The sequence below is a fragment of the Myotis davidii genome, unplaced genomic scaffold, assembly GCF_000327345.1.
Source record: "Myotis davidii unplaced genomic scaffold, ASM32734v1 scaffold488, whole genome shotgun sequence".
NCBI lineage: Eukaryota > Metazoa > Chordata > Mammalia > Chiroptera > Vespertilionidae > Myotis > Myotis davidii.
In genome coordinates, this window is record NW_006300365.1 from 3,364,673 (window position 1) to 3,391,322 (window position 26,650).

General features: G+C 34.2%; 1 protein-coding gene across 1 annotated transcript in view; it reads right to left on the minus strand.

The window, feature by feature from the left end:
• Positions 1-26,650, minus strand: part of PCDH17 (protocadherin 17) — a gene marked incomplete at its 5' end in the record, with an annotated part of 100,600 nt that overhangs the window by 49,904 nt on the left and 24,046 nt on the right. Inside the window, 2 exons of the mRNA XM_006776759.2 lie at positions 14,034-14,206; positions 14,338-14,396. Of these exons, the coding sequence (XP_006776822.1) occupies positions 14,034-14,206; positions 14,338-14,396 (232 nt within the window). The remainder of the gene's footprint in view (positions 1-14,033; positions 14,207-14,337; positions 14,397-26,650) is intronic.

Genomic DNA, 26,650 nt, shown 5'->3' on the forward strand with positions numbered 1-26,650 from the left:
TTGCGGTCCTCCGTCACTGAAGCAAGCAAGTCTCATGTTCAGTTTAAGCTGCCTGGCTGCCGGCCACCATCTTGGCTGTCAGTTAATTTGCATATCACCCTGATTAGCCAATGGGAAGGGTAGCGGTTGTACGCCAATTACCATGTTTCTCTTTTATTAGATAGGATAGTTACAAAAACTAATTAGGCTAAATATGAAACCTCTATCAATACATACATAACATTCATAACCTAAAAAAAATAAATAACTTACCCTATGGCTTTTTAAAAAGAACTTTTATTGTCTTTGCCACCAAAAAAAAAAGCTTTAGCCCTGGAAGGTTTCTCCGTGGTTAGAGCATCCTCCATGGACCAAAGGGTCACAGGTTCAATTCCCAGTCAAGAGCATATGCAGGAGGCAACCAATATTGTTTCTCTCATGTTGATGTTTCTTTCTCATATGGATGTTTCTCTCCCTCCCCCACGCCCTTTTCTCCCTTCCACTGTCATAAAATCAATGGAAAAATATGCTTTGGTGTGGACTTTAAAAAGATTTTTCTTTCATTCTTTTCAACATTCAAAAAATTTTTAATAATGGTTAATAAAATATTGTCATGTGAACACAGAAATTATTTGGTTGCTAATGGGTTTTGAATAGTCTTGTGCAAATAAATATATGTAAAATGCATTATTATATATTGTTTATACATTCTGTAATTTTAAGGACAAGTCTCTAGTAACCTGTTATAATTTCCAGGCACCATTACAGTTGAGAAGTTATTGATGTCCTGGTGCATATAAGCTAAGTGTAATTTAAAAAATAAAAAGGGCTTTTGCTGTTCAAATAGTGAAGGTAAATATATGTTTATACATAAACTCACATATGTCTCCATACATATATGTGTGGGTAAACAGTAGAAAATAAGCTTAGTAATCAAAATATAGAAAGTCAGCTATAGCTCATAAATACCAGCCTCATAGATGTGTTTTCTACCCTCTATAGTGTTACAAACCCTAGTTTTGTCTGTTTGTTTTGTTTTATTAATCTCAATATTTTATAGAAGAAAAGAGGAACCAGAAACATGGCAATGCCATCCTCAGTAAAATGCAAGAAAGAAATCTGGGAAACTGCCTTCTAGAAAATTTTCTTTAATCTTTATTATTTTAAAGTAGGGGCCTGGTTCATGAAATTTGTGCACTGGAGGGGGTGTCCGACTGCCTAAACCAGCATCCCTCTCACAATCCAGGACTGCTACCTCTCAACCACTCACCTGCCTGCCTGCCTGATCACCCCCTAACCACTCTCCTGCCAGCCTGATCGATGCCTAACTGCTCCCCTGCTGGCCTAATTGCCCCCAACTGCCCTCTCCTGCCGGCCTGATCGCACCCAACTACCCTCCTCTGCAGGCCTGGTCCCCCCACAACTGCCCTCCCTCCCCTGCTGGCCTGATTATTCACAACTGCCCTCCCCTGCCAGCCATCTTGTGGTGGCCATCTTGTGCCCACATGGCCATCTTATGTGAGGGCATGGCAGTCAGTTTGCATATTGCCTCTTCTTAAAGTATCAACTCAAGGGGATCTCACATCATGCCCTGAGGAGGTACAGAGGTATACTTATCCTTCTTTTTAGAAACTAATATATGAGTACTTTCCTTCTATTCATATATGTATATATATAAAATATATATATATATGTTTTTTTTCAGAGATAAAGGGAGAGGGAGAGAGAGATGGAAACATCAATGATGAGAGAGAATCATTCATCAGCTGCTTCCTGCACACCCCACATTGCCTGCAACCTGGGCACGTGCCCTGACAGGGAATTGAACTGTGACCTTCTGGTTCATAGGCCAATGCTCAACCACTGAGCCATGTCAGCCAGGCCTTTCCTTCTATTCTTGTACTTAATGTTGTCTACTGTCCATTTTGACAAAACTTTAATTTTCACTACACCTCTTTCACTTTAGATGAACTTATCTAAATTGATGATATTTAAAACGAGTACATATATATATAAATACCAGCCTCATAGATGTGTTTTCTACCCTCTATAGTGTTACAAACCCTAGTTTTGTCTGTTTGTTTTGTTTTATTAATCTCAATATTTTATAGAAGAAAAGAGGAACCAGAAACATGGCAATGCCATCCTCAGTAAAATGCAAGAAAGAAATCTGGGAAACTGCCTTCTAGAAAATTTTATATATGGCAAACTATATAAATAAATACTAATGTTTGGGTATTCAACTCTAATTATTTTATTGTAGGCATGGATTCTGTGTCCAGTAATACGAAAAACCACTCCTGAGCCTATGTGGAATCTTCACCCGCCTTATCTAAGGTTCCTCATTGCATTTAATCTTAATATGGTTTCATTTTATTGAGTTGTCTTGTGTGTTTCACACTAGCAATGCTTTACTGTTTTCCTGAATGTGTCAGTTTATCTACTTGCTCTAAATTTTGTATATACTTTATGTAACCCAAATTTATCAATTTTCCCTCATTACTACAGTATATTCTGAGTGGGTGCAGTCATATATTTCAAGTGCAGTTGTCACATATTTCAAATAGACTGCACTCACGTTTGCATTGTCCCCTTCTCTTCACCCTTCCCCATTACACCACATGCTTACTCTGCACTTCACTTTAACCAGCCAATACCATTCAATACCCCAGCAATATTGGTAAGGCTTGATAGAAGTTTTTAATATTAAAAAATGTTCTCTCTTAATATTAAAATTCTTTCTCTTTATCAAGATGTTAAGGTCTTTAATGCTCTAAATATAGTCATCCCAATGACTTTGCTAGAACTTTGTTATTTCCCATGTAACTATTGCCACTAAGAAACAATGGAAAGACCCATAAAATTAGACTCAGAAATTAGACTTAGATACCCCAGGTTAAAAGTTTGGATCAGCCACATAGAATCTCAATGAACTTAGATTGCTCATTTTCTCTATTCAAAATGAAAATGTGAATGTCCATCTTATAAAATTATTCAAAATTGTATTTTAAGTGAGATAATTGAAGTAAATATGCATAATTCAGCTCTTTGAAGTTATTAAATGTTTGTTGGATCTGTTTCTAACTGCAACAGAACTGGTTTCCCTATAGATTAATATAATATGTTCTTTACCCGATTGAGATCCTTTAACATTTACCAGTGACTTCAAGTTCTCTAAAATCTTCTTAATCTGTGGTTTTCATCCTTAATAACCCCCTTTTTAACTAAACATCAGGAATACATTAGAGAATAAGAGAAGTATCTCCTTTGCACATGCTGTGTGCAAACTACTGAGGGAGATAAGTTCGTGCAAAATTGATCTCAACACTAGAAACTCTGACTTGAAAAAGAAAAGAAAAAACTGAAGGAAGACTTCCACAACAGGAGTACAGTGAAACAAGAGGAGGGGGCATAGGGCAAGGTTAAAGGTTCAGATATTTTTCCAAGTTCTCTGTGGTTTTAATTGGAGGAAGATTGTTGAATTTCCATTACAAACATGGCAACAAGAGAAGCAGGTGACTACCTACTTGGAAGGGTGTTGTGATGAAAAGAAGAGATAGCATCTAGGGTGGGTAAACATACTGGAGATAAGTGAACTGAAGAAATGTCAAGTAGAATTGGCTGGTGTTAACAACATGATCTAATGACATATGCTGGGATAAGGAAGAAAATGGGAAAGAGGAGTAACTTTGTTTCTAACTGGAGTGAGTAGGTAGATAATGGCACCATTTACTGAGATTAGAAGGGAGCTGGCTGTGGAGAGAAGATGTTGAAAAGTTTGGGATGGAGAAATAAAATGAGATAATTACAATCTACTCAAATATTTTCACCATTTTTATTGTGCAAAACTTTGGTCAAATATATGTTGAACTGTGAAATATATATGGACCGTAGTGTCTTGCAAATAAAATTAAATTTGTATATCTAAATTAGATACCTCTGAGTAGTCTGTCATAGTTCTAAAGGTAATGCTAATGCTTAATACGTGAATTATTTAAAAACAAAATTAATTTTATTTATTGCTTAAAAGTAACAGAAGTACCATTTGTCATACTTAAGAGGCAATGATTGGGGAATAGAATATACAACTAGAACTCTTATATCCTACTTTTACCCATGATTACATATTAATAAGCTAAACAGGAATGACTTCTGGGTATATGGAAACTAAATTATTTTTTCAAATAGTATCAGTGTATTAATATTGGAAGTTTTGTACTTTATGTCCATTTTTTAAAAGACAAGTTAGTGTTAAGTGAAGAATCTGTAGCAATGAAGTAAAGGTTGTTCTGCTTAAAGGCAGCTAATCTATGCAAAGATGAAAAAAATAGTCTCAGTACGAAATGCTTCTGCACAGCAAGTCAAAGTAATAATAAATAAACGGCAACTAATTAGATGACTACATGTTCTGGAAAACCCTTCATAACTCTATACACTTAAGGATAAAAAATCAAATTCAACTCTACTTTCAAAAGTAAGATACCTATTTTCAACTTAGGCATGCTAGTGTATCTGCCTTGCAAACTCCCTGTTGAAGACTGTAAATAAGCAAAAGTGACTAGAGTGGAAAGAACACAGACATGGCATCAGGCAGAAAACTGCTAACGGCTTCAACTGTGGGCAAGTTACTTCAGTTCTCTGATGTTCAGGTTTTTCATCTAATAAAAGAGATAACAGCCATCTCAGCAGCTTACCATGAGGACAAATTTGTTTAAAAGTACTTGTTGCAGTGACTGACTTAAAATAGATGTTTAATAAATGCTATCTTCTTTTTAATTCCATATTACTACTAGCTGATCTTTTGTTATCTGATTGAATAAGTTCACACAGTTTGTCATATATTTATTATCTTTCAAGGATTTCATTTGGGATTTATACTTAAGGTAGGGTTGCTGGCTCTGCTTTAAAATAAAAATGAAAGGAAAAATCAACTGTGATCATTATCGACAAATATAAATAGATGGTACTTTGAAGCGTATGTAAACTTTCTTTTGAGTTATGCTTATTACTCATAATAATTTCAGTTGAAACTATGGGGCACAGCAATTAAATTACATGACATTATGATAGACAAAAATTAGAAAATATTAAACATACCTCTGCCCTTTTGAAAGTGAATGAATGATCCAATTGATGATTGGGCTTCTCTAGTCCATTTAATTGATCATTCTAACAAATTCTGATCAGGTAACTTCAATCAAAGTAAAGTTTTTAATTGCCTGTAGAATTATATTCAAACTTCTTAGTATGGCATTCAAGGTCTTTCATAATCTGACCCTAACCCATTCATTTGGTCCAATTTCTCTCCATTATAAATCTACACCTGAAAGTCCAATAAGATTATTTCTATTATTTGACATTCCTGGATTATATACTGATTGCCACATCTCTAAGCCTTTTTTGATCATGGTATTATCCCAGCTTCAAATAGTCCATTTAACCTGCATCTTGTAGTCAGGTTCTGTTTTCAAGGCCCTTTTAAAAGCACATTTCATTTGTGAAGTAATGCTTTATTTATTTCTATAGCAGAATTGATTGTATTTATGGTATACATATATCATAAGATTTAACTAACTGAATTACAGCTAGATGGACACAGGAGTGACACCCTCAAAGATAAATACCTTGAAGGCAGAGTGTCATCTACATGAGTGCTGAAACAATACTTACTGAATTAATTTATTCATTTATTAATTAATGGTAATGATATCTGCCCCATGAGTTAAAAAATTATCAGATACTAGTATGTTTAATTAAGATTCATTCTATTGTCTATTGGTTTCCTGCAGTGTAGAGTAATTCTTGTAAACATCATAGTAATTCTGCACATAGTAAAATTTTCTAGAGTTTTATTGCCATCTTTCCTTAAATACCTTAAAAATGTTAGTTTGTAGGGATCAAAAGTCATATATCAATGTAAATCATCCTATATAATCAAAGCATAGTGTGCAAATTGTTCCCTCTACTGGGAGTAGTCTGGGAGTTTGACCAGGGGTGGGGCAGGCCGGGGGAAGAGAGGGAGGTCCTGGCCAGCAGCTGGCAGCCGCTCGGGACCCTACCAGTGCACAAAGTTCATTCACTAGGCCTCTAGTATTATATAACAAACAGTAATTAAAATTAAGAGGAAATGACTTGAGACAAAAAATAAATAAAACAATTTCATTCTTCAATATGAATTCTCAAAGCCTCAAAGAAAATAAAATGTAGGGCAGACAAATCAATCTTATGAAATATGTATTTGGTTTCAAAAAAATACCCTGTATAAATGCAGGGGTGCATTTGTTATCAGTCTGCAAATCCTAAAAGTACTACTCAAAATGATCTTATGAACTGTTTAAACATTTAAATGTTCCCAGATTACTCTGGCTTCCAAAAGTAAATATTTATAATATTACAACTATTACAGGGCTAATGGACAATTTTTTCTATATTTGGTCTGAGGCAAGACACCAACTGCACATTTCTGATCTGATTTAATAGGAAAGTGTATAAAATCACTTCTTTTGGTGGTACACTTTCATTATGTTGCTCTTTGAAACAGCATCAGTATAATGCATTGTCAAGGTTTTAAGGGACAATAAACCACAACATGCAAATTAAGTACAAGTCTACAATTCCTTGTCTATATTTTGAAACTCCCAAAACATTCAGATCTGGCAGTTATTTTGTTACTCATTTAATAGTAAACACTGACTTGAATTGATATGGGCTGTTTAAATTATTCTTTATTCCATTTAGTATGAATATTTAGCTTTTCATTACTAAATATTGTGTTTGATTGTGAGTACTGCCACAGATCCCAATAGCAATATTACATACTATATGGCACTTGAATTATATCACTTTTGTAAAATCTGAAAAATTATTAACTCTCGAAAACTTCTGGTTCTAATAATTGTAGACCTGCATGTCAAAACATTAGCTTTCAAAAGTTCATGTTAGTCATGGAATTGAAACATACAAGAGGAGTTAATTTGAATATGTTAAATGTTTGGTTTGATATATTGTAAGTTCTTATATCTTGTGTCTTAATTATGAATGAAATAATGGTTAACTCTTTGTGACAGACATGCATCTTCTGCCTCCTGACTTCTCCGACTGCCGAACTGTAATAACCAGCTGCCCCTTCTGATACTCATTTAAATGTCTTCCTGAATGTTTCCCTTTGGTGACCTCACCCTGTCTTTGCCACGTCACAAAGCTGAACTCAGTTAGCCCAGTCATAATTCTAAGATTCATTATCACACAGTTTTAAACTACCTCACTGTGTTCTCAAAGTTCTCTCAAAGATCTGGTTAACTGAAGTGATTTTGTTTCTGTTTCCTCCCAGTGTCTTTGAATGGTAAATTTTCCTTAGTATGATAAATCCAGTCTGCAAATAAGCATTAGTCATTTAGAGAAAATGATAATTTTCAAACATGTATGTGTTAATTGAATATGTGGTATATATGTATTACATAAAAACTTAAAGGCATTAAATAATTCAAGTGTTAGTCCTTTATTTGGGTATAAAATGACTTTTTCCTTTAGAAACCTTTATCTCAAAATCAATTTTAAATGAATACCAATCAAATCATTATCATTATAACAGCAATGGCATATAGTAAAACAAGTTTTAATCTTTCACTTGGTTCTATTCTTATTACCTCTTTACTACAATGGGCCTTATTTTGTCTTGCCCTGGATTACTTCTCCAGCTTCCTAGTTGCATCCCTGTCTACCCAGGCATTGGCCTAAAAAATCATCTCTTTAAAATGAAACTTCGAACTATTACTTCCTGAACATCCAATGGCTCCCTATCAGTCAATCCATCACTGGGCTTCTTAGATTCTCGCCAGTCCCATACCCACCAATCCTCGTCTCACGCATCACAATTTATCTGCACCTAATAGCAACTTGCCACTTTGCTTCCTTGCATCTCTGCTTCTGAGAGTGCACTGTCCTCTTTCTCCCAACTTTATTCTGCCAAGTGAGCTAAACATTTTTTTAAAGGATCAGCTCAAATGTCTCCTCCTCCAGGAATTTTATTTGATTCCCCCAAATTTGGTCTGGGTGTTCATTCTCATGACATCATTAGTACTTGGGGCATACCTCCCACTGTGCAAACCCCATAGCTTATATGTCAAATTCTTTCAATACAGTCTGAGCTCCTTGAAGACCCAGTCTGTACCTTAGCTTATGTTTTTATATCTGGCATTTCCTAATTGGAATGTTTTAGCAAAAGTTATTGCTGTGCTTACTAAAAGCAAGAGAATCTCAAAATCACAGTGAGTCTATAGTAAATCAGGCAACACTTGTTAGGAAGGTTTTATGATGAGCAACAAATGTGAGGGTGATAAAAATCTCTATTTTCATGATACCAGCTGCTGGCTTCTAGAAGCAGATGTTTGCACAGGAGAAAAAGAGATATCATTGAAACTTTCAAAGTTAGGTGAACTATGGGACAGTTGCAATGTTTGGTAAGCAAAAATAAACAGTGTGTGGACCATTTTATCCAGAAAAATGGAAAATTAGATGAATTCTAAAAGTACTAAAGACAGCACAGGAAGGAAGGGCAATGGATATTAAGATGCTCTTAGATAAGTGCTGTCCAATAAAAACTTACAGGGCTTGAAAATAATAGGAATTATTGGCAAATAACACAATTTCTTAAATGCCATGTATGTGAGTCTTAATGCATCCGTGCTTTTAAAAATTCGTAAATGATTGCTTTCTGAAATTGTGTATGCAACAGTTCCTTTCCCCTCCCATATATGGAAGTAATTTTCCACTTCCTCCCTAAGATATATTTACAATTAATAACAACATTTCCTTTAAAATTATTTTCAGCCATTGCGGGTGTTGCTTAATGATTAGAGCACTAATCCAATTACCAAATGGTGTCGGGTTCAAGTCCCTGTCAAGGGCACATACCTGGGTTGCAGGTTTGATCCATGGCCCAGATCAGGGAATCAGGGAATGTGCAGAAGGCAATCAATCAATGTGTCTCCCTCACCTCTCTCTCTCTCTCTCTCTCTCTCTCTCTCTCTCTCTCTCTCTCTCTCTCTCTCCTCTCCCTCCTCCCTTCTTCTCTTCCACCCTTTCTGAAAATCAATGGGAAAAATATCCTAGGGTGAGGCTTAACTATATATATATATATATGGAGAGAGAGAGAGATTGGCAGGTGGCTGTTGAGAGGATAGATATAGTCATTACCTTCATGTTCTTGCTTATGTAGAAGTGGATTTGCTACTGCCTGTTATGGGAATGTCTGGGAAAAGACAGTGCTTGACTGAAAGGGTCAGAACTGCAGTAACCATAATGAAGAATGAAAAACAGAGCAAAAAACTGAGGTTAAAAAAGCCACTATCCTCATACTTTTCTCTTCAGTGTCAGTTCTAGGGGAAATGGCAAAGTAGGTCAAGTTTGTGTTCAGTGCCCCACCCTCTGTCACAATGACTTCCTCCCCAATCCTGAATGTGTGGCTCTCCTCTCACTGAACAGGAACCTCAGGGGCATTTAAAGGAGTGGGGCTCAGAAACTTGCCAGACTCTGAAATCATATAACAAATCCTGCAGTCGTTTAACCGATAGAATCATCTGTTGAATATGGAGCACACAAACAAAATTCAAGCCCTGACATAAAGAAAAAACAAAACTAAAAAACAATCCATTAGCTTTAGTTCTCATAATTTTCTAAAATGTCCTCTGGGAAGACAAAGGGCAACCCTTAAGAATGTAATTTAGTTTTAAAATTGAAATTCATTGGAGCAAACCTGGCTCATTTGGAATTTCTATTCTTTCTCAACTTTCTATTGATTTATTTTTATTAGATTTTAATTAGGGATTCCATTGTGAAATGTTTTGAACCAGAATGTAATTTAAGGAGTCAGATTTTTCTAGCAGTAAAGAGAGAACAGTGGAAGCACAGAATTGAATGAGGAAAAAAAGGAAATTATTTGGCAATTAAATGGAATGAGAGAAAAAAAGGAAGAAAGAATGTGAACAGAACAACACCTGAGGCTCAGTAAAGTCTGGAATCCAGAGGAGGGACTGACAGCTGGCAATGCAACACAGGAGTTAGATTCATGACTGTGACTGTTTCACTGCAATCCCCAGCCTGGGTTGTCAGCAGTCATAACGTACGCTGATATTCCACCGACTTCTGGCTTCAAGAATCGGTTTCAGTCAATTACAAAGATATCAAGAAAACTGATTATCCCCGACTCATAGGGAACAGGTGGACAGCTATGGAGAGGGAGTGTGGCGGGGACGAGAAGGTGGTAGAAGGATGAGCAAAAAAGAAAAAGAAAAAAGAAGTGACAGACGTGAACAACAATATGGTGATTGTGGGAGATTGGTGGAGGGGACAGGGGAGATAAATGTGGTGGAAAATTAAATGAAGAAAAAATGTTTTAAAAAAGGAAAATTGAGAGCACTTGGTATTACTAAGAAGCTCAGATAAATCATCAATCGCATTTATGAAAACTGCATAATTATTATTTTTGGAATCAACAGAAACTACTGAACTTTAGGACAAGCTTATTAATTTTTTAAAAGAAGAAATGTTTATTGCTAGTAATAAAAATAGTTTACAAGGTCAAGGGGAGAAAAAAAGGAGACATATATAATACTCTTTATAATACTTGAAGCAATAAAACAATTTAAAAAATAGTTTACAGTGTTTTAGTAGATAGAAATTCAAAGGAGCAATATTTTCTTAAAGAAGTTAAAGATTTAATAATATTCTGAGGCATAAAAAGTAAATTAACTTAAAAATGTTTTGAGTTTTATTATTTATAAAACTGTATGTGACTGTTATTTAAATAGATAACATTATATGTATTTTATTTTTAGTTCTTGCTATAAAGTGGTTTTTCTTACTCGAAAATATAAATTCAGCAAAATAATATCAAATGTTTTTTGTCAATTTTTTGTGTATATTTCTAATAAACAATGCTTATTAGATAGAAATATAAACATTTGCATGTCTAAGTAATGTCCTACTATGTATGGTACATACAAATTCTAAAATATTCAGATCCTTTTATCTATCTTCCACCTACCTAAAATACTCAGTGAAGTGAGTATAGAGAAAATCTAATTGAAAAAAAAAATAACACAAAAATTCAATTAAATAGACAAATATAAATACTTTTTGAGAGTTTTTTTAATCACACTAAGAGAAACTAAAATAACCTCTTTCTATTAAATAGTTTATTAACGTAAAATCCTTAACGCTATCTTTAGCTGTTGTGTAATACAGTTTACTTTCAATTAACTACTGATTCCTTTCAAATATTTTTACTAAAATAATGGGCAACATATACTCCTGCTATATATTTGAGATGATTAAACTGATGGTAGAAAAAATAAACAAATATCAGGAACAAAACAAATGGAAAAAATCTAACTGCACAAAAGAGGAGAAAAAGTAATATTTGAGCTAATAAATCAATAGCTCAAAAAGGCTTAATCATAGGCCAAGGAAAACAATTATTAGCACAAAAGATTCCACTAAAAATGTGGAGATTATTTTTAATGTATTTGAATTTCTAAGTTAAAGAAATATTTCAATTTAGAAATAGAACACTATTTTTCTTACTTGAGATCATTTAAATAGTGATGGAAGCCAAAAAATATAAAATGTAATATGCTACTGGTTTCTAATTGAAATCTGTTAAAGCACTACTACAAAACTTTAGTAAGAGAAAAAAAATCTGATAAACAGGTTTCTTTTGTTTAGTTTTTAGTTTCTTGCTCCTAAAAGGAAATATATTTTTGTTCCTTTTATATTAAAAATTTTAATAGATATTAATTAAATGAGTGCATTAGTGAATGCAATTATTCAATGAAAGATTATTTCAGCTAAACTTTCAAGTTCATGTTTTAAAGTAGAAGTCCATATCCTATATAATTAATTGATTACCTAAGTATAGTTTTCAGATTTATAATAATTTCCCCATATTTATTAATAAGGAGATCTGAAAACTATTTGTGTTACAGGAGATATTTCTACTGGCATTTTCACCCTTAGACCAACAATATTTGTGTGTCATATTAATTAAAATATATGCCAAATATATTTTCTTTTAAGAACAGTAGTCACCTTGCTAAAATATTGTTTTTGATATCAATTTTTTAAAATCATGTTTTTACTATAATTTAAACTTTCAAACATAAATAACTTTCTTTTTCTATAGAGGTCTTTTTTATGCTCAATAAATACACTGTTCAGTTAGTTCATGAAAAGGAATTAAAGTATTAATGTGAGCAGCAGTGTACTTGTTTATATTTTTGATTAAGAAAGGAAAATTGGAATCTCATGAAGATAGACAATAACTCCAAACTCTTTACTTACCATATGCAACTTTACAAATAGTAGCCAAAAAATCATCTGCTTAATTACTTAATTATACACATAAATGGGTCTGTCTTATACTATTCATTCACATATCAAGATCCAGCCATTATTTAAGATGTGTCTAAAAGATTTACATAATATCACATAGTCACAACCCATAAAGACCTTTAAGTCATGTTCAAGTAAACATTCAAATTTTCAGGAACTGTGAATATTAAGTAAGTATTTAAGTAGCTTTTGTTAGCCCTAGCTGGTTTGAATCAGTTGATAGAGCTTTGGCCTGTGGACTGAAGGGTCCCGGGTTCTATTCCAGTCAAGGGCACATGCCCAGGTTGTGGGCTTGATCCCCAGTAGGGGGTGTGCAAGAGGCAGCTGATAAATAATTCTCTCTCATCATTGATGTTTCTATCTCCCTCTTCCTTTTTCTCTGAAATCAATATATATATGGCTTTTGTTAAAAAAATTTAAAAAAACAAGATTTCTGTTAACACAGAAAATTGTGATGGTAAAAGTTCAGAAGAAAGTTATCTATCTAGCACTTATTACTTAGAAAAGAAGGCCTTAGGGAGGTCAACCTTAAAATAAATCCAGCATAATAATATTAAGTGCAGAAATATTTATATCCATGTTTACTTATTTTTGTATTAAATAGATGTTTATGTATATATAAAATTTGAATATTATTAGAAAAGTTAGTAAACATTATATCCGCTAAGCTATATAAGACAGAGTACACTACAGGCAAGAAATTACTTTCTATGAATCATCAATTAATAAATGACTTAACAGCTGTGTTTATATGTATAAATCAAGTTTCTCATTAAAAACTGAAATGATAAATATTAAATATTTAAATATCGTGACTATTTTGAAAACTACTATTATATTAACTAATGTAAAATACATCTGAAATTCTGAAACACAATTTATAAAACAATTAATTTTTCATTTGTTATAATTGGACATTAGAAAAAAGCCTATGGTCTCTAATTCTTACACATGAAAGTAGTTTAATTCTCTTTGGGTAAATCATCAGCAAATACTGCATTATGCTTAAAACAATGAAAACATAAAATTAATAAAAAGGCATAGCAGATGAATAAATTAAAGGTGGACTTTTAGAATGTATGTATTTATTAAGAAATATATTTTCATCTCTGAGTAAACAAGTTCATTCTTATTTGAGATCTATGAAGACTTCAATGTAAATCAAAACCAAAGGAGCAAAAACTCTGGCTTAGCTATTATTCGACTCTTTAAAAACTAAAATTCACTCTCAAAATACAACGACTCTAAAAATACAATTCCAATCAAGTTTTCATTTTACCTAAATGTGTTGAATTTACTATTTTAACCCTAAAAATGAATATATTAAAATGTGCATATTTAGGTAATATATGCCATATTTTGCTTCTAAATAAAATGCAAAATAAGAAAAGTTAGAAAGCATTCATGAAGATAAGAACAAATCTAGTGACTTAATCAAGTTCTCATTTTAAGAAGATTATAGACCACTATCTATGGCCTTTCTTTCTCTCTTGTTTCTGAGGTACTTGAATAGTTGCTCTTTGCCTGGGACAAAGTTGGGATTTGCTGTTTCTTTTGATACATTAATGGTCCATTCCACCATAATAAACTGCAACTCTAGTGCTAATTGGTTCAAAATGATTGCTAAGCTTTACACTTGGTAAGCATTGGAAGGCTTCACTCACCTTGTTCAAGTGGTTGGCTTTTAGTTGAAGTAGTTTTCATCTTGAGTGCCTCCCTAACAGACATGTCACAGCAGGAGCCTTTGTTAGTGTCTTGGTCACTGTCAGCCTGATCACTGTCCCCGTGCCCACTGTCTCTCAGGCTGGCTCTTTCTGGGTCCTTAAACGTGGAGCTACTGAAATACATATAAAGACAAAGAAGAGAAAGTGGTGTCTCTACGAGTTTGAGTCTAGTGTGGTTACTTGCAAAGCAATTTTGACACGAATGCAAATGGGGAAGCTGAGAAAGTTATTTAATAGGCCTTACCTTTGAACAAACTGCTGCCTGCTGCCCATGTAATTGGGCTCTGCGGGAAAATTGTCTGTCTGTGAAAGAGAAGGAAAAAAATACGTATAGTTGTACACTGGACAAATCTCCTGCAGAGCAACAAGATTTCCTAGTGGAAAAATGATTAATAATTCAAAAATTCCCTTAATCTTCAGATTTGTACATTTTAATTAAATTGGAAATTGCTGACATGTAATTATGTACTCAGAACAATTAAATGATTCCGGTCCACAAATTACCTGTTAAAGTAAACAATGAACCTGTCATAACTGGCATTCTCTCTTAGCACCAGGATGGATAACACTGTGTTGTTTCATTATTTAGATATTAAGATTGAATATTTGTGGGTGGAGTAGAAAAATGACCTAATTTCTCCATAATAAAAGTGTGAATTATTTAATAATGCTCATTTTTAACATAATTACATAATCTTCTGGGATTCTATGCCTTCTTTGATGTAATATCATTTTAAAGTCATCCACTCCTCAATTAAGAGATACTGATCCTTTCCTTCAAATTACCAGAGTAAGGAGGATGGGAGGAGGTAGAAGAAGGTAAAAGGGAGATAAATGGTGATGAAAAGAACTTGATGTTGGGTGTAAACATAGAATGCAGTATACAGATGATATATTATAGAATTGTACACCTGAAACATATAATTTTATTAACCAATGTTACCCCAAAAAATTCAGTAAAAAATAAAATAAGTAGATAAGCCGGGCCCATATAATTCATTCTGATCTACATCTCTACTATAAAAACTGTACTCACACAAGACAATGGAAAGATGTATTATTCCCTGGTTATTAAAAACAAAATAAAAGAAAAATAAGAAATAAAATGTTACTTAAAACACCGAGAGAAAAGACAGTGAGAAACCAGGCTTGTTTTTTGTGGTTGTTTCTCCTGCCTCCAAACTGACCTGGAGATCTGCCAAGAAGAACTGAATTCTCCTTGTATCATGGAACAGAGTCTTTTGGGAGAAAGAGACTAGATCTTTCACAGATCTCCCTATACTGTACATTCACACACGTTACTTCTTGCAGCTGACTCCAGGACAAGGGGGCTCCTGTTTTCTGCATCACTTCATATCACGTCATTAAGCAGCTATGGGTTCGTACAAGATCATCCAAGCATGCGAGTATCAGTGGCACAGGAGCATGCAATTCATGAGGCAGAGGGCCCAAGGTAAGGCTTACTGCAGTGCAATATGTGTTTTCCTTATAAATAAGCCTAATTTATTAATTTAACAGTACTCTTTTTCTCCCCGTGTAATAATTTATTTGGCTTTTCAAAGTATTCCTAGGGGGGAGGGGAGGCATGCTAAAAGTAACATCTTAAAGCATTAAGTTGCGATGTCTGTTAGAAGTTTGAGGACAGAAGAAACCCCTTACAAATATCTTAATTTGTAATATTTTGTTGTTGTTGTTCAAATGAATTTTATCCAAAAAAAGTAAAAATGTGGGTAAACAAGGACGATTCATTTCTCACACCTAATCTGTTTAGCTAGTAGTTGATGGCATACATTTTTCATTGACATGTTTTATTTTTTCACAGGCTCTGTAAAACGCCTTTTTGTTTTCAAAATAACAAAATATCATTTTTAAAGAATAACTTAAAGATCTAATAAAGATAATGGAAACCAGCATGAGGGGCAAAATGTTTGCAAAAGCATTTTTTCCAATTTTTAAAACTATAACTAGTTGAAATTCCACATTTTAATGTAATAAAATCTAGTTCTTTTCAAAAATATATTTTAATTTATTTTAGAGAGAGAGGGAGAGAAACATGGATGTAAGAGAGGAACATTGATCAGCTGCCTCCTGCACGCTCCCTACTGGACATCAAGCCTTCAATCTGGGCACGTGCTCTGACCAGGAATATTTCTGTGCATAGGATGGCACTCAACCAACTGAGCCACACTAGCCAGGGCTAGTTCATCTTTTCAATTGGTCAGAATATGTATATATATGCTTTCAGTTCAAAGTTCAGGATAAATGCCTTAGAACATTTCAGAAAATGAGAATCCTGGGTATTAAGGAGAGAGTAAAATGTAATTTGAAAAGCCAAAACTCTAATGAGAAAATAGAAGTGCTATTAAAAGTAATCTTGTGTTTTTGATGGCTTTAATTAAATGGAGCCTTGTAAGAAATTGACACATGGAGACACATTGGGGAAACTTTTCTTCATCTGTCCTAATCAGGATAGTATTTAAAAATGTTTGCAAATTATTAAAGTTTTAAGGAGTTTAAGTAAAATAAGAGACAAGCAAAAAATAAAAATAAACATATTCTCATTGAGTAAAAAGCTGTTTTTAAATATGATTAAGCAAAAGCATGTGTGTGTTTGTATGTTTTATGTTTGTTATCAGTATCAGATGAACTGCTACCAAATATAGTTTTGGGGAAAATAGAAAAATAAGAGGAAGTTAGAAAAAAGGGGAATTTTGAGGAAAAGGGAGGGAAGAAAAATAATAGAAGTGAGAAAAGCAAGAAAAAAAATAAAGAAAAAGAATTAAAAGGAAATATATATATATAAAGGAATAAAAATGAGGGAGTTAAAATGCAGAAAATTTTAAAAGTAATTGGTTTATTATTGTAGAATTTCACAAAGAGCATTTTTTCAAACATGAAATTTAATCAGTAGCACAATAACAGAAGTTACTAGTAATGACTGCATTCACCCATTAAAATGGGTAGGAATGTAAGAGATTTGTGTGTATTCATAATTATCATAATGAAACGGCCATTTTGTCTTAACAAATATATAATAACTCACTATAAAAAAACCACACTGGCTTTATTATAGAAAATAGCATTTTCATTATACAGATTCCAAGGATGTCAGAAAACTCATTTAAAATAACCTGAATATAAAATAACAGTATTTGTATAGAAAAATGAAAAATAGAGAAAAATAGCCATATTTATCACATCATTTAATTTAGAAGTAGAAGGGCTTTCATATATTTTTCAATATTGTACTTAAAAATTGACTTCTACCAAAGGAGAAGTCATATGCATGCATATGAGCATAACCAATGGACACAGATAGTAGGGGGCTGAGGGCATGTGCGGGGGGATGGGGGCGGCCAGGGAGAGGTCAATGGGGTTAAAGGGAGACTTATATAATACTTTAAACAAGAAGAAATTTTTTAAAAATTGACTTCTACCTGGTAAATTTATAAATTATCTTTTAAGTTTAGAAATAAAGTAAAATTTGAGGTCACACACTTATAGTTTTCTAAGTCCTAGCAGAGTAATTAGGTGTGAATATTTATAACTCTAAAACCTTTATATTTTTCTACACAAATTATTCACTAGACTTTTCCCCTTCAGATTGAACACAGTTTAAATATTATTTTAAAAACACATAATTTAGCATTGAAATATGTGTACCCTGAATTGGTGGGTAATTACAGAAAAGTTCTAAAGTAGGCACTTCAGTTACCTTTTTTATCTATTTCAAAGTCAGGAATTAAAAGACAGAAGTTTGTTTCTGTGATTATTTGCTCATAGCATAAAAGACCTGAACTTACTTTTAAAACTGAATATGCCCTCTTATTTTGATTTTTTCTTTCTTGTTATTTTCTTTGATGAAGATTATAAAAATTAGATATTCTTTGCTTTCATTTGTACAGAAAGCAAAGAAATAAACAAGTTATCAAACAAATTCACAAAGTGGATATGAATGATTTCTTTAATTATTTGCCTCTATGCTTTTCTCTAGTAGTGATCAGCAAATTCTAGTAAATTTATATTATATTCAAAATTTAAAAAATTATCAGCAGTAGTTAATATTAAAATATCATCTTTTAAAATTTGCTCATCCTTTTAGAACTATAAAGATCACATCATAATTTGAAAAATTAGTTTATTTGAGAAAGTGGAAGGAAGCACTTACTAAAACTGAACCAAGTTGGCTAAAATTGGGAAAGCTCTTCTTTTATGGAAGTTGATTAATTTGATACATCTACTTACATGTGCCTAAAGAAGTTGAACTGAAAATGGATAGTAAAAGGAGCCAAAATAGTTTTTCTACACTAGTAAACTAGTAAACATAGAAATATTAAAGACATATCAAACATTTGACAAATTCAACATCTAGTAATGATAAATTTCTCATCAAATAAGAATAAAAAAACTTTCTCAATTGTATTGAGGGCATCTATGAAAAAGCAAAGGGTATAAATAATATAGTACTGGTGAAACACTGAAAAAATTTACCACTTCTATTAATCATTGCACTGAAAGTCCTAATTGTTCAATAAGGCAAGAAAAATAAAGGACGCACAGATTAGAAAGAAGTGGGAAAAAATACAGACAATATCATTGTACTCTTAGATAATATTATGTAGTTAGAAAGTAGGAAGGAATTAAAACAAAGAAAACTTCTTAGAACTAATAAGTAAGTTAAGCAATGTTGCCACATTCAAGGCCCCACAGAAAAATTAATTATATTTCTATATTCCAGCAATATGCTCTTGGAGATCAAAATTGCAAAAACAATGCATTTATAACAGCTCCCTAAAAATCAAATACTTAGCAAATTATGCTTTAAAAAACAAGTATAGAATCTGTATATTGAACTTTACAAAAACTGATTACATAAATCAAAAAAGCTTATGTAATGAAGACATATATATGTTTATTATTGGAAGATACAACATGGTAAAGATGTAATTCCACTCAAATTCCCAGCACGATTTCCTATAGATATAGACAAGAGGATTCTAAAATGTAGCAAAGAAACTGTAATAGCCAAAACACATTTTTTTTAAAAAGAACAAATTTGAAGGAGATACACTACCCTCTTTTAAGACTTATTATGAAATGACCCTATCAAGATAGTGCAGCATTGTTGATGAAAAAGACATATAGATCAATGAAACAGAAGAGACTTTCCAGAAATAGTCCACACAAATATGGTCAATTGATTTCTAACAAAGTTGCAAAAGGCAATTCAATAGGTAATTCAAAAGAAATGAATTTCAACCTTACAATTTACGCTTTAGATTAAAAAAAGAATAAAACAAAACATCCTCAAAATAGATCATAGTTCTGAATTTAAAATGTCAAACTAAAACTTTATAAGAAAACCTAGCAAAAAATATTTGTGACTTCGTGTTAGGCAGGATTCTCAGACGTGATACCAAAATCATCATCTATAGGAGGGCAAATAAGCCAAACTAACCCAGCAATTTTGCATTTACCTTAGAGAAATGCAAACTATGCTCACATAAAAATTTGCGTATGAATATTTACAGAAACTCTCTTTTCCAAAATTGGAATCAGCCCAGATATCTTCTAACAGGTGAATAGATAGACTGTGGTACATAGATACAATGGAAAACTATCCTATATTATAAAAGCATAATATGCAAATTGACTGGGGTGCAGAACGACCGGTCATGATGATGCGCACTGATCGCCAGGGGCCAGACGCTCAATGCAGGAGCTGCCCCCTGGTGGTCAATATGCTCCCACAGGGAGAGTGCCACTCAGCCAGAAACCGGCTGATGGCTGGTGAGTACAGCAGCAGTGGCGGGAGCCTCTCCCAGCCCCGTGGCAGTGCTAAGGATGTCTGTCAGTCAGACATCCTCTAAGGGCTCCTGGACTGTGAGAGGGTGCAGGCCCAGCTGAGCCCTTCCCTCTCCACCCCCCAAGTGCATGAATTTGGTGCACCGGGTCTCTAGTTTAGCACTAAAACATAAACTATTGATGAAACAACTTAGACTAATTTTAAAAGCGTTATATTGAGTGAAAAAGAGACAGTCTAAAAAAATTGCATACTGTATGATTCTACTTATAAGACTTCTCAAATAAATAAAGAATAAAAGGCCTTTATGAAAAAGAACAGATTAATGGTTGCCAGGGGTGAAAGCTGACTACAGAGATACAGCCTGAGGAAGCTTTTAGGGTAATAGAACTGTTTAGTAATCTGACTGTGATGCTGGTTTCATTTTGCCATATATGAATAAAAATACATAGAACTCCACACTCAATAAAAGATTCATTACACTGATTGCTGATAAAAGATATTTCCAAAAATATATGTAAGATCATCATCTGCATCTCATATATGCTGAGGATCCATCTGTTTCCTAGAGAATTATAAAACTACTAGGTGCCCCAATTCGTGCACAGGTGGGGTCTAGCTGGCCCACCACAATCAGGGCTGCTGGGCAGTTAACCAGCCAGCCCCATGCCCAATGGGGATGGGGACAGCCAGGGGGAGGGACTGTAGGAAGTTTGCCAGCTGGCCCTGCCCCTTGGTAGAAGTCCTGGTTGAACTCTGGGTCAAACTCCCAGTTGAGGAGACAATTTGCATATTAGCCTTTATTATATAGGATAAGTTATTTTATTAAATAGCCTCAGTAAAGAGTGTTTCTGGACTTTGTCCTTTAAATTATACTGAGTCAACTTTTAAAACCCATGTAGAAATCCCATTTTCATTTGGACAGACTACAAATGGATTCAAGATATAAAGACCTACTTAGCCACACTAGCAAACACAAGCAACAGCTCTATAAGACAGGCACCTTAAATATGAATTATTTAGCTCAATTTTCATTTCTTTCAAGGATTTTTTTTGTGTGTGCAGTTCCCGTTTACCCAGCCATAGTAAATACTTTAAATAAAGATTCCAGACTGCCTTTATTGCAAAGGCAATAGCTTTTCCTTTCAGTGCAGGAAACAAAACTGGCTAGATCATGAAGCACTGAGAGCCATCCTGAGAAATGGCAAGTTTTTAAATTTAGAAATACCTTGTAAAATTGATTATACATTTGAAAATAAGTGAATAGCATATCTTTATAAAGCCTTTAAAACCTTTTAATATGAAATGATTAGCATCTAAGATATAGCAAAGTATATGCAAAATATTGTCAAAATAATTTTACAACTTTGAGGTAAAATTAGGATAATATTATCTAAAAATGTGTGGGTTGCTCTAATCATTCTGGCTCAGTGGATAGAGCATTGGCCTGGGAACTGAAGGGACTCAGGTTTGATGACAGTCAAGGGCATGTACCTTGGTTGCAGGCACATCCCCAGTAAGGAGATGTGCAGGAGGCAGCTAATCGATGTTTCTCTCTCATCGATGTTTCTCTCTCATCGATATTTCTAGCTCTCTATCCCTCTCCCTTCCTCTCTGTAAAAAATCAATAAAATATATATAAAAAATAATAATAAAAAATAAAAATGTGTGGATTTATACATCATATGAGCTAATACAGGAAAATTTCTAAGTTAAATAATGTAACTAGAGGCCCGGTGCATGAAAATTCATGCACTGGAGGAGGGGTCCTTCAGCCTGGCCTGCCCCCTCTCACAATTCAGGAGTCCTCAGGGGCTGAAGGTGACCTGGAGATCAGGGGATTGCAATGCCCCATTACACTTCTGCTGCTGCCACTGCCAGCAGTGCAAGCCTTGGCCGGCCCTGGTTACCTCAGCCTCAGGCGGCCCTGGGTGGCTGGGGGGCTGAGGAGACTAGGGGACTACAAAGGCATGTGCACCCAGTGGCCGGGCCCGCCTGGGGGTGGGCCTGGCCTTGCTGCACGCCTGCCGCCCCAGTGGGGCTGAGAGGACTGGGCACCACCACCCTTGAGGGCAGGGCAGTCAATTAGCATATTCCCTCCTTATTAGATAGGATTTATGTTATTAGTTTTTAATTTTTTAAGCTCTATATGCAGCATAGTAATGATTGTGAAATCATAATAACTGAATCAAAGTCTAGTAAATTTTGAAACAGTATTTGGATTTCTAGAAAAATGAGAAATTTGGGATGAGAAAAATAAAGATGTCATCATTTTGGATATTGTTTCAAATGAATTTTGATGTAAAAATATCAGAATACTAGTCTCAAAATGTGTCTCTGCAAAAGAGAGAATAATGTAAACATTAGGAAACTGGGTTAGTTTTCACCATCATAAATGTTGCTAGGGTTCCAACTTTAATTAGTGCAATCCTATGTGATTAATATATACACACCACCTTGGTGCTATCTAGCCAGTATTATCTTCTTTCTTTTTTTTTTTAATATGTTTCATTGATCTTCCACAGAGAGGAAGGGAGAGGGAGAGAGAGCTAGAAACATCAATGAGAGAGAAACATTGATTCAGCCACCTCCTGCACACTCCCCACTGGGGAGGTGCCCTCAACCAAGGTACATGCCCCTGACCGCAATCGAACCCGGGAGCCTCCAGTCCGCAGGCCGACGCTCCATCCACTGAGCCAAACTGGCCAGGCTAGCCAGTATTAGTCATGGAACAGTCAGGGAATTTCATATGGAGAGATCAATTTTTGTGTTACCAGAATCATGGTTGCAAAAACTAGGAAGCTGTAGTTTATAAACTGCTAGCATTTTTAACATCCTTTTGCCTTTCTATGTCAGTTTCTTTACCTAAGAGGACATCTTGAGAATAAAAGCCTCCTTAAATTTTGAACCTTGTGTCATCCTATCTCAGGCCTAAAGGAGAGAAGTAGAAGATATAAAAAAGAGCCAAATAGAACTTCTAAAGATGAAAACTACAATATTTCAAATTAAAAAAAAAAAAACAATGAATAGGCTTGACAGTAGATTTGACCCTGAGGAAGAAAAGATGCAGCATTTGGCAGCAGGTTTTAGAAACATTTGCCTCAATATTTCATATAATATTAAAGCTAGTTTTATGTGTTTACCTATATAAGCTTTATATAATACTAGAGGCCTGATGCATGAAATTCGTGCAAGAGTAGGCCTTCCTTCCCGCTGCTGCCAGCACCAGCTTCCCTCTGGCACCCAGGACCTGAGCTTCCCTCGAAGCCCTGGCTTCATCTGTTAGGTCGTCCAGAAGGATGTCTGGAAGGACGTCCAGTCTAATTAACATATTACACTTTTATTATTATAGATTTGTCTCAACATTGTCTTTATGAATTTTCAATATATTAGAGAGTAAAGACAGGTATGTCAAACACAAAAGAATCTCCCAAAGGTTGTAATACAAATATGAAGAAAGTTTTAAATCTAGAAATATTGATCTAGAATAAGGAATATTAAGAAAAATGAAAGTATGTATTTGAATCTGAAGTCATCATTAAGAGAGCAACTTACTTCTCACAACTAATTTGGGGTTGGATGTGTTGTTATGGTTTTAAGTCATATCATTTTAGCTTCTATTATAATTACGTGATCAGTGTTTTCCTAATCTAGGTGCATCGGGGAATGGAATTTCGAAAATTCCTTTGAATTAGGGACACCAGGTTGGAGCCGTTGTGTTGAAAAGGAAATAAAATATATTAAACTTTCCCTTATTTCAAAGGCACTGCTTTTCACATTGATAACAAGAATTCTCTTTGCAGCAGACTACAGTAAACACAAGGGAGGATTAAGAGGTGAATAATTCACTGTAAGCCTTTTCATACTGACACTGCTTCTCATAGCTTTTCCTTCAACAGAATATATGGTGTGGTTCTTTCTGTCTACATTGCTGAAGTAGGCAACAGTATTTTAAGCCACCACTTATAAAGTTATCTGACAGCGGTATGCTCCGGCATTTTTAAAGTGTGTGAGGTATGGCAATAACTGTATTTACCAGTGATTTTCAAAATAATACATTTTGTACCCATTCAGTGTGGTTGACATTTGTGCTTTGTTACTGAAGGCATAATAAAAGCATGAGAAATCTGTACCACATTTAGCAAAAACTAGCATTATTTTAAATTTAAAATGGGAGAACAACAAATCCACATCTTTAAGCAATAATTTTAAATCTACTGCTCAGTTAGGATGACTTAGTTGATTTTTTTGTTTTCCATTTTATTTTTTATTGAACTTACTAAGGTTAAATTAATAAAATAATACAGATTTCAAGTGTACAACTCGATAAAACGTCATCTGCATATTACATTGTGCGCTTACCACCCAAAGTCAAGTGTTCTTCCATCCCATTGATCCCCACTTTGTCCTCTCCTACCTCTGCACACACCCCCTTCTCTCTCGCAACCCCCATACTACTGTCAGTCTCTGTTTTTTATTTATTTTGTACTTTTGCTTAATCCCTTCACCTTCTTCACCCAGCCCTCCCACTCTCTCCCCTCTGACAGCTGTCAGTTTGTTCTCTGTATCTATGCATTTGTTTCTATTTTATTGGTTTCTATTTTGTTTAATTTGTTCATTATATTTCAAATATAAGTGAAATCATATGGTATTTGCTTTTCTTTGCCTAACATATTTCACTTAGCATAATACTCTCCAGGTCCATTCAGAATGTCACAGAAGGCTTGCTTCTTTTTTACTGCCGAATAGTATTCAATTGTGTAAATATACCACAGCCTTTTTATCCACTCCTCTGCTGAGGAGCGCCTGGGCTGCTTCCAGATCTTGGTTATTGTAAATAATGCTGCAATGAACATAAGGGTGCATATATTCTTTTGAATTAGTGTTTCTGGTTTCTTTAGATATATTCCCAGAAGTGGAATTTCTGTGTCATAAGGCAGTTCTATTTTTAATTTTTTGAGGTACCTCCAGTTTTCCTCAGTGGCTATACCAATCTACATTCTCACCAACAGTGCACAAGGGTTCCCTTTTCTCCACATCCTCACCAACGCTTGCTGTTTGTCGATTTATTAATGATAGCCATTCTGACAGGCATGAGATGGTATCTCATTATGGTTTTAATTTGCATTTCCCTCTGATTAGTGATGTTGAGCCTCTTTTCATATGTCTATTGGCCATCTGTAAGATCTGGCTGCCTATTAAGCTCTCTTACAAATGTTAGTTAACCTTCTTATAAATGACACTGATGACTTAATAATTTCTGTGCCAGACTATAATTGTGCAATTTATAAATCTTACAGAAAATCATCTTTGACAAGAAGAAAATGAGATAAAATGTAAGGTGAGTGCTATTTGTTACCTATAAAAGCTCACAAAATAGATAATGCTGCACATTTTCTATATTTCTGCTGAGGTTCGGAGTGCAAAAGCCACTGAGTTGCCACTAAATGCTGCATGTGCTTTCTCATTGGCAATGGCAGTGTTATGCCATAGTTGATGTCTTCTGATATATATATCCAAACTTGCTTCCTGGTTGCTAATTTCCACCTCCCTGATCAATCCATTCTCTTCAGTGAGGTCAGCCCCTCCATTTCAACCCTGTCCAATAAACCAGTCTCCTCTTTTCCTTCCAGGGTGTAACAGTGTTTGTGTGTGGCTAGGGGAAGCTTAGCGCCCTTTGCTGATTTTTTTTTCTATCTCACAGGTAGACATTTTGTCTTAGGGAAGTCTCCTCTTATTGTGCTATTTTCCATCTCTATTAAGAACACTAAAGAATTTTTCCAATGGAGGAATATCTAAAACTAGATTCTCTGCAAATGGACCTCCAAGACAAAAAAAACTCAAAGTTTTATGTAGCCAATGAAAAACTGGTACAGGTATGAACTTCTTCTAGAATTCTAGGTATGAAAAGAAAGAGAGAGAAAAAATGAAGGGAAACAAACTGGTGACCAATTATTTTTCTGATTATCACTGCAAATGCCGAGTCTTCTGTGATACAGTATTTAAATATTTTATTAATTTTAAGGAACTTGCTAGTTAGAAAAGAAAATTTTTACAAATTAAATATTTAAATTCAAACCAGTTTTTACATTAATTTACTTAACAAATATAGACATGCTTTGAACCTATACTTCATTGAATCTAAATGTATGTAAATAATGTTATTGCATCATTCTGTGCTGGGCAATATGAAGGATGCTGTCCTATACTAGGATCTACAAAAACAGTATTACTGATATTTATTATTCATTCTTCTCATTGCACTAGCAGACAGAGTAGTGTTACTGTCCACATTTGTGTAAAACAGACAAACTACAGATAACAGACTTCCATAAAGTTGCCCATCATATGCCTGATTCATTGGCAAACAATAACACTTACCATAGAGTGCCAGTCACAGTTGCTATCCTGGCTCTCTAAGAAAGAGAGAAAAACATGCTCTATCTCCATATTTTCAGAAATAAGTTAATAAGAAATTGAGGTAGCTTATCTTGAAATGTTTTTTAAAATTATCACATATTAAGCAAAAACAGTACCACTATCACCCTAATAAGAGATGGTTCTTTGAAACAGTCTGCACTTTTGCCTTTCTATACTTTAATGTTAAATTATTTTAATAAGCTGAATATTTTATATGTATCTATAACTCCAATAATTAGATATTTCTTTTGGTCAATAACATAAAAAGGTAATAATGGCATTTATTATTAAATATTCTAATGCATGCAGTATTACTAAACCATCATTCTAGTCA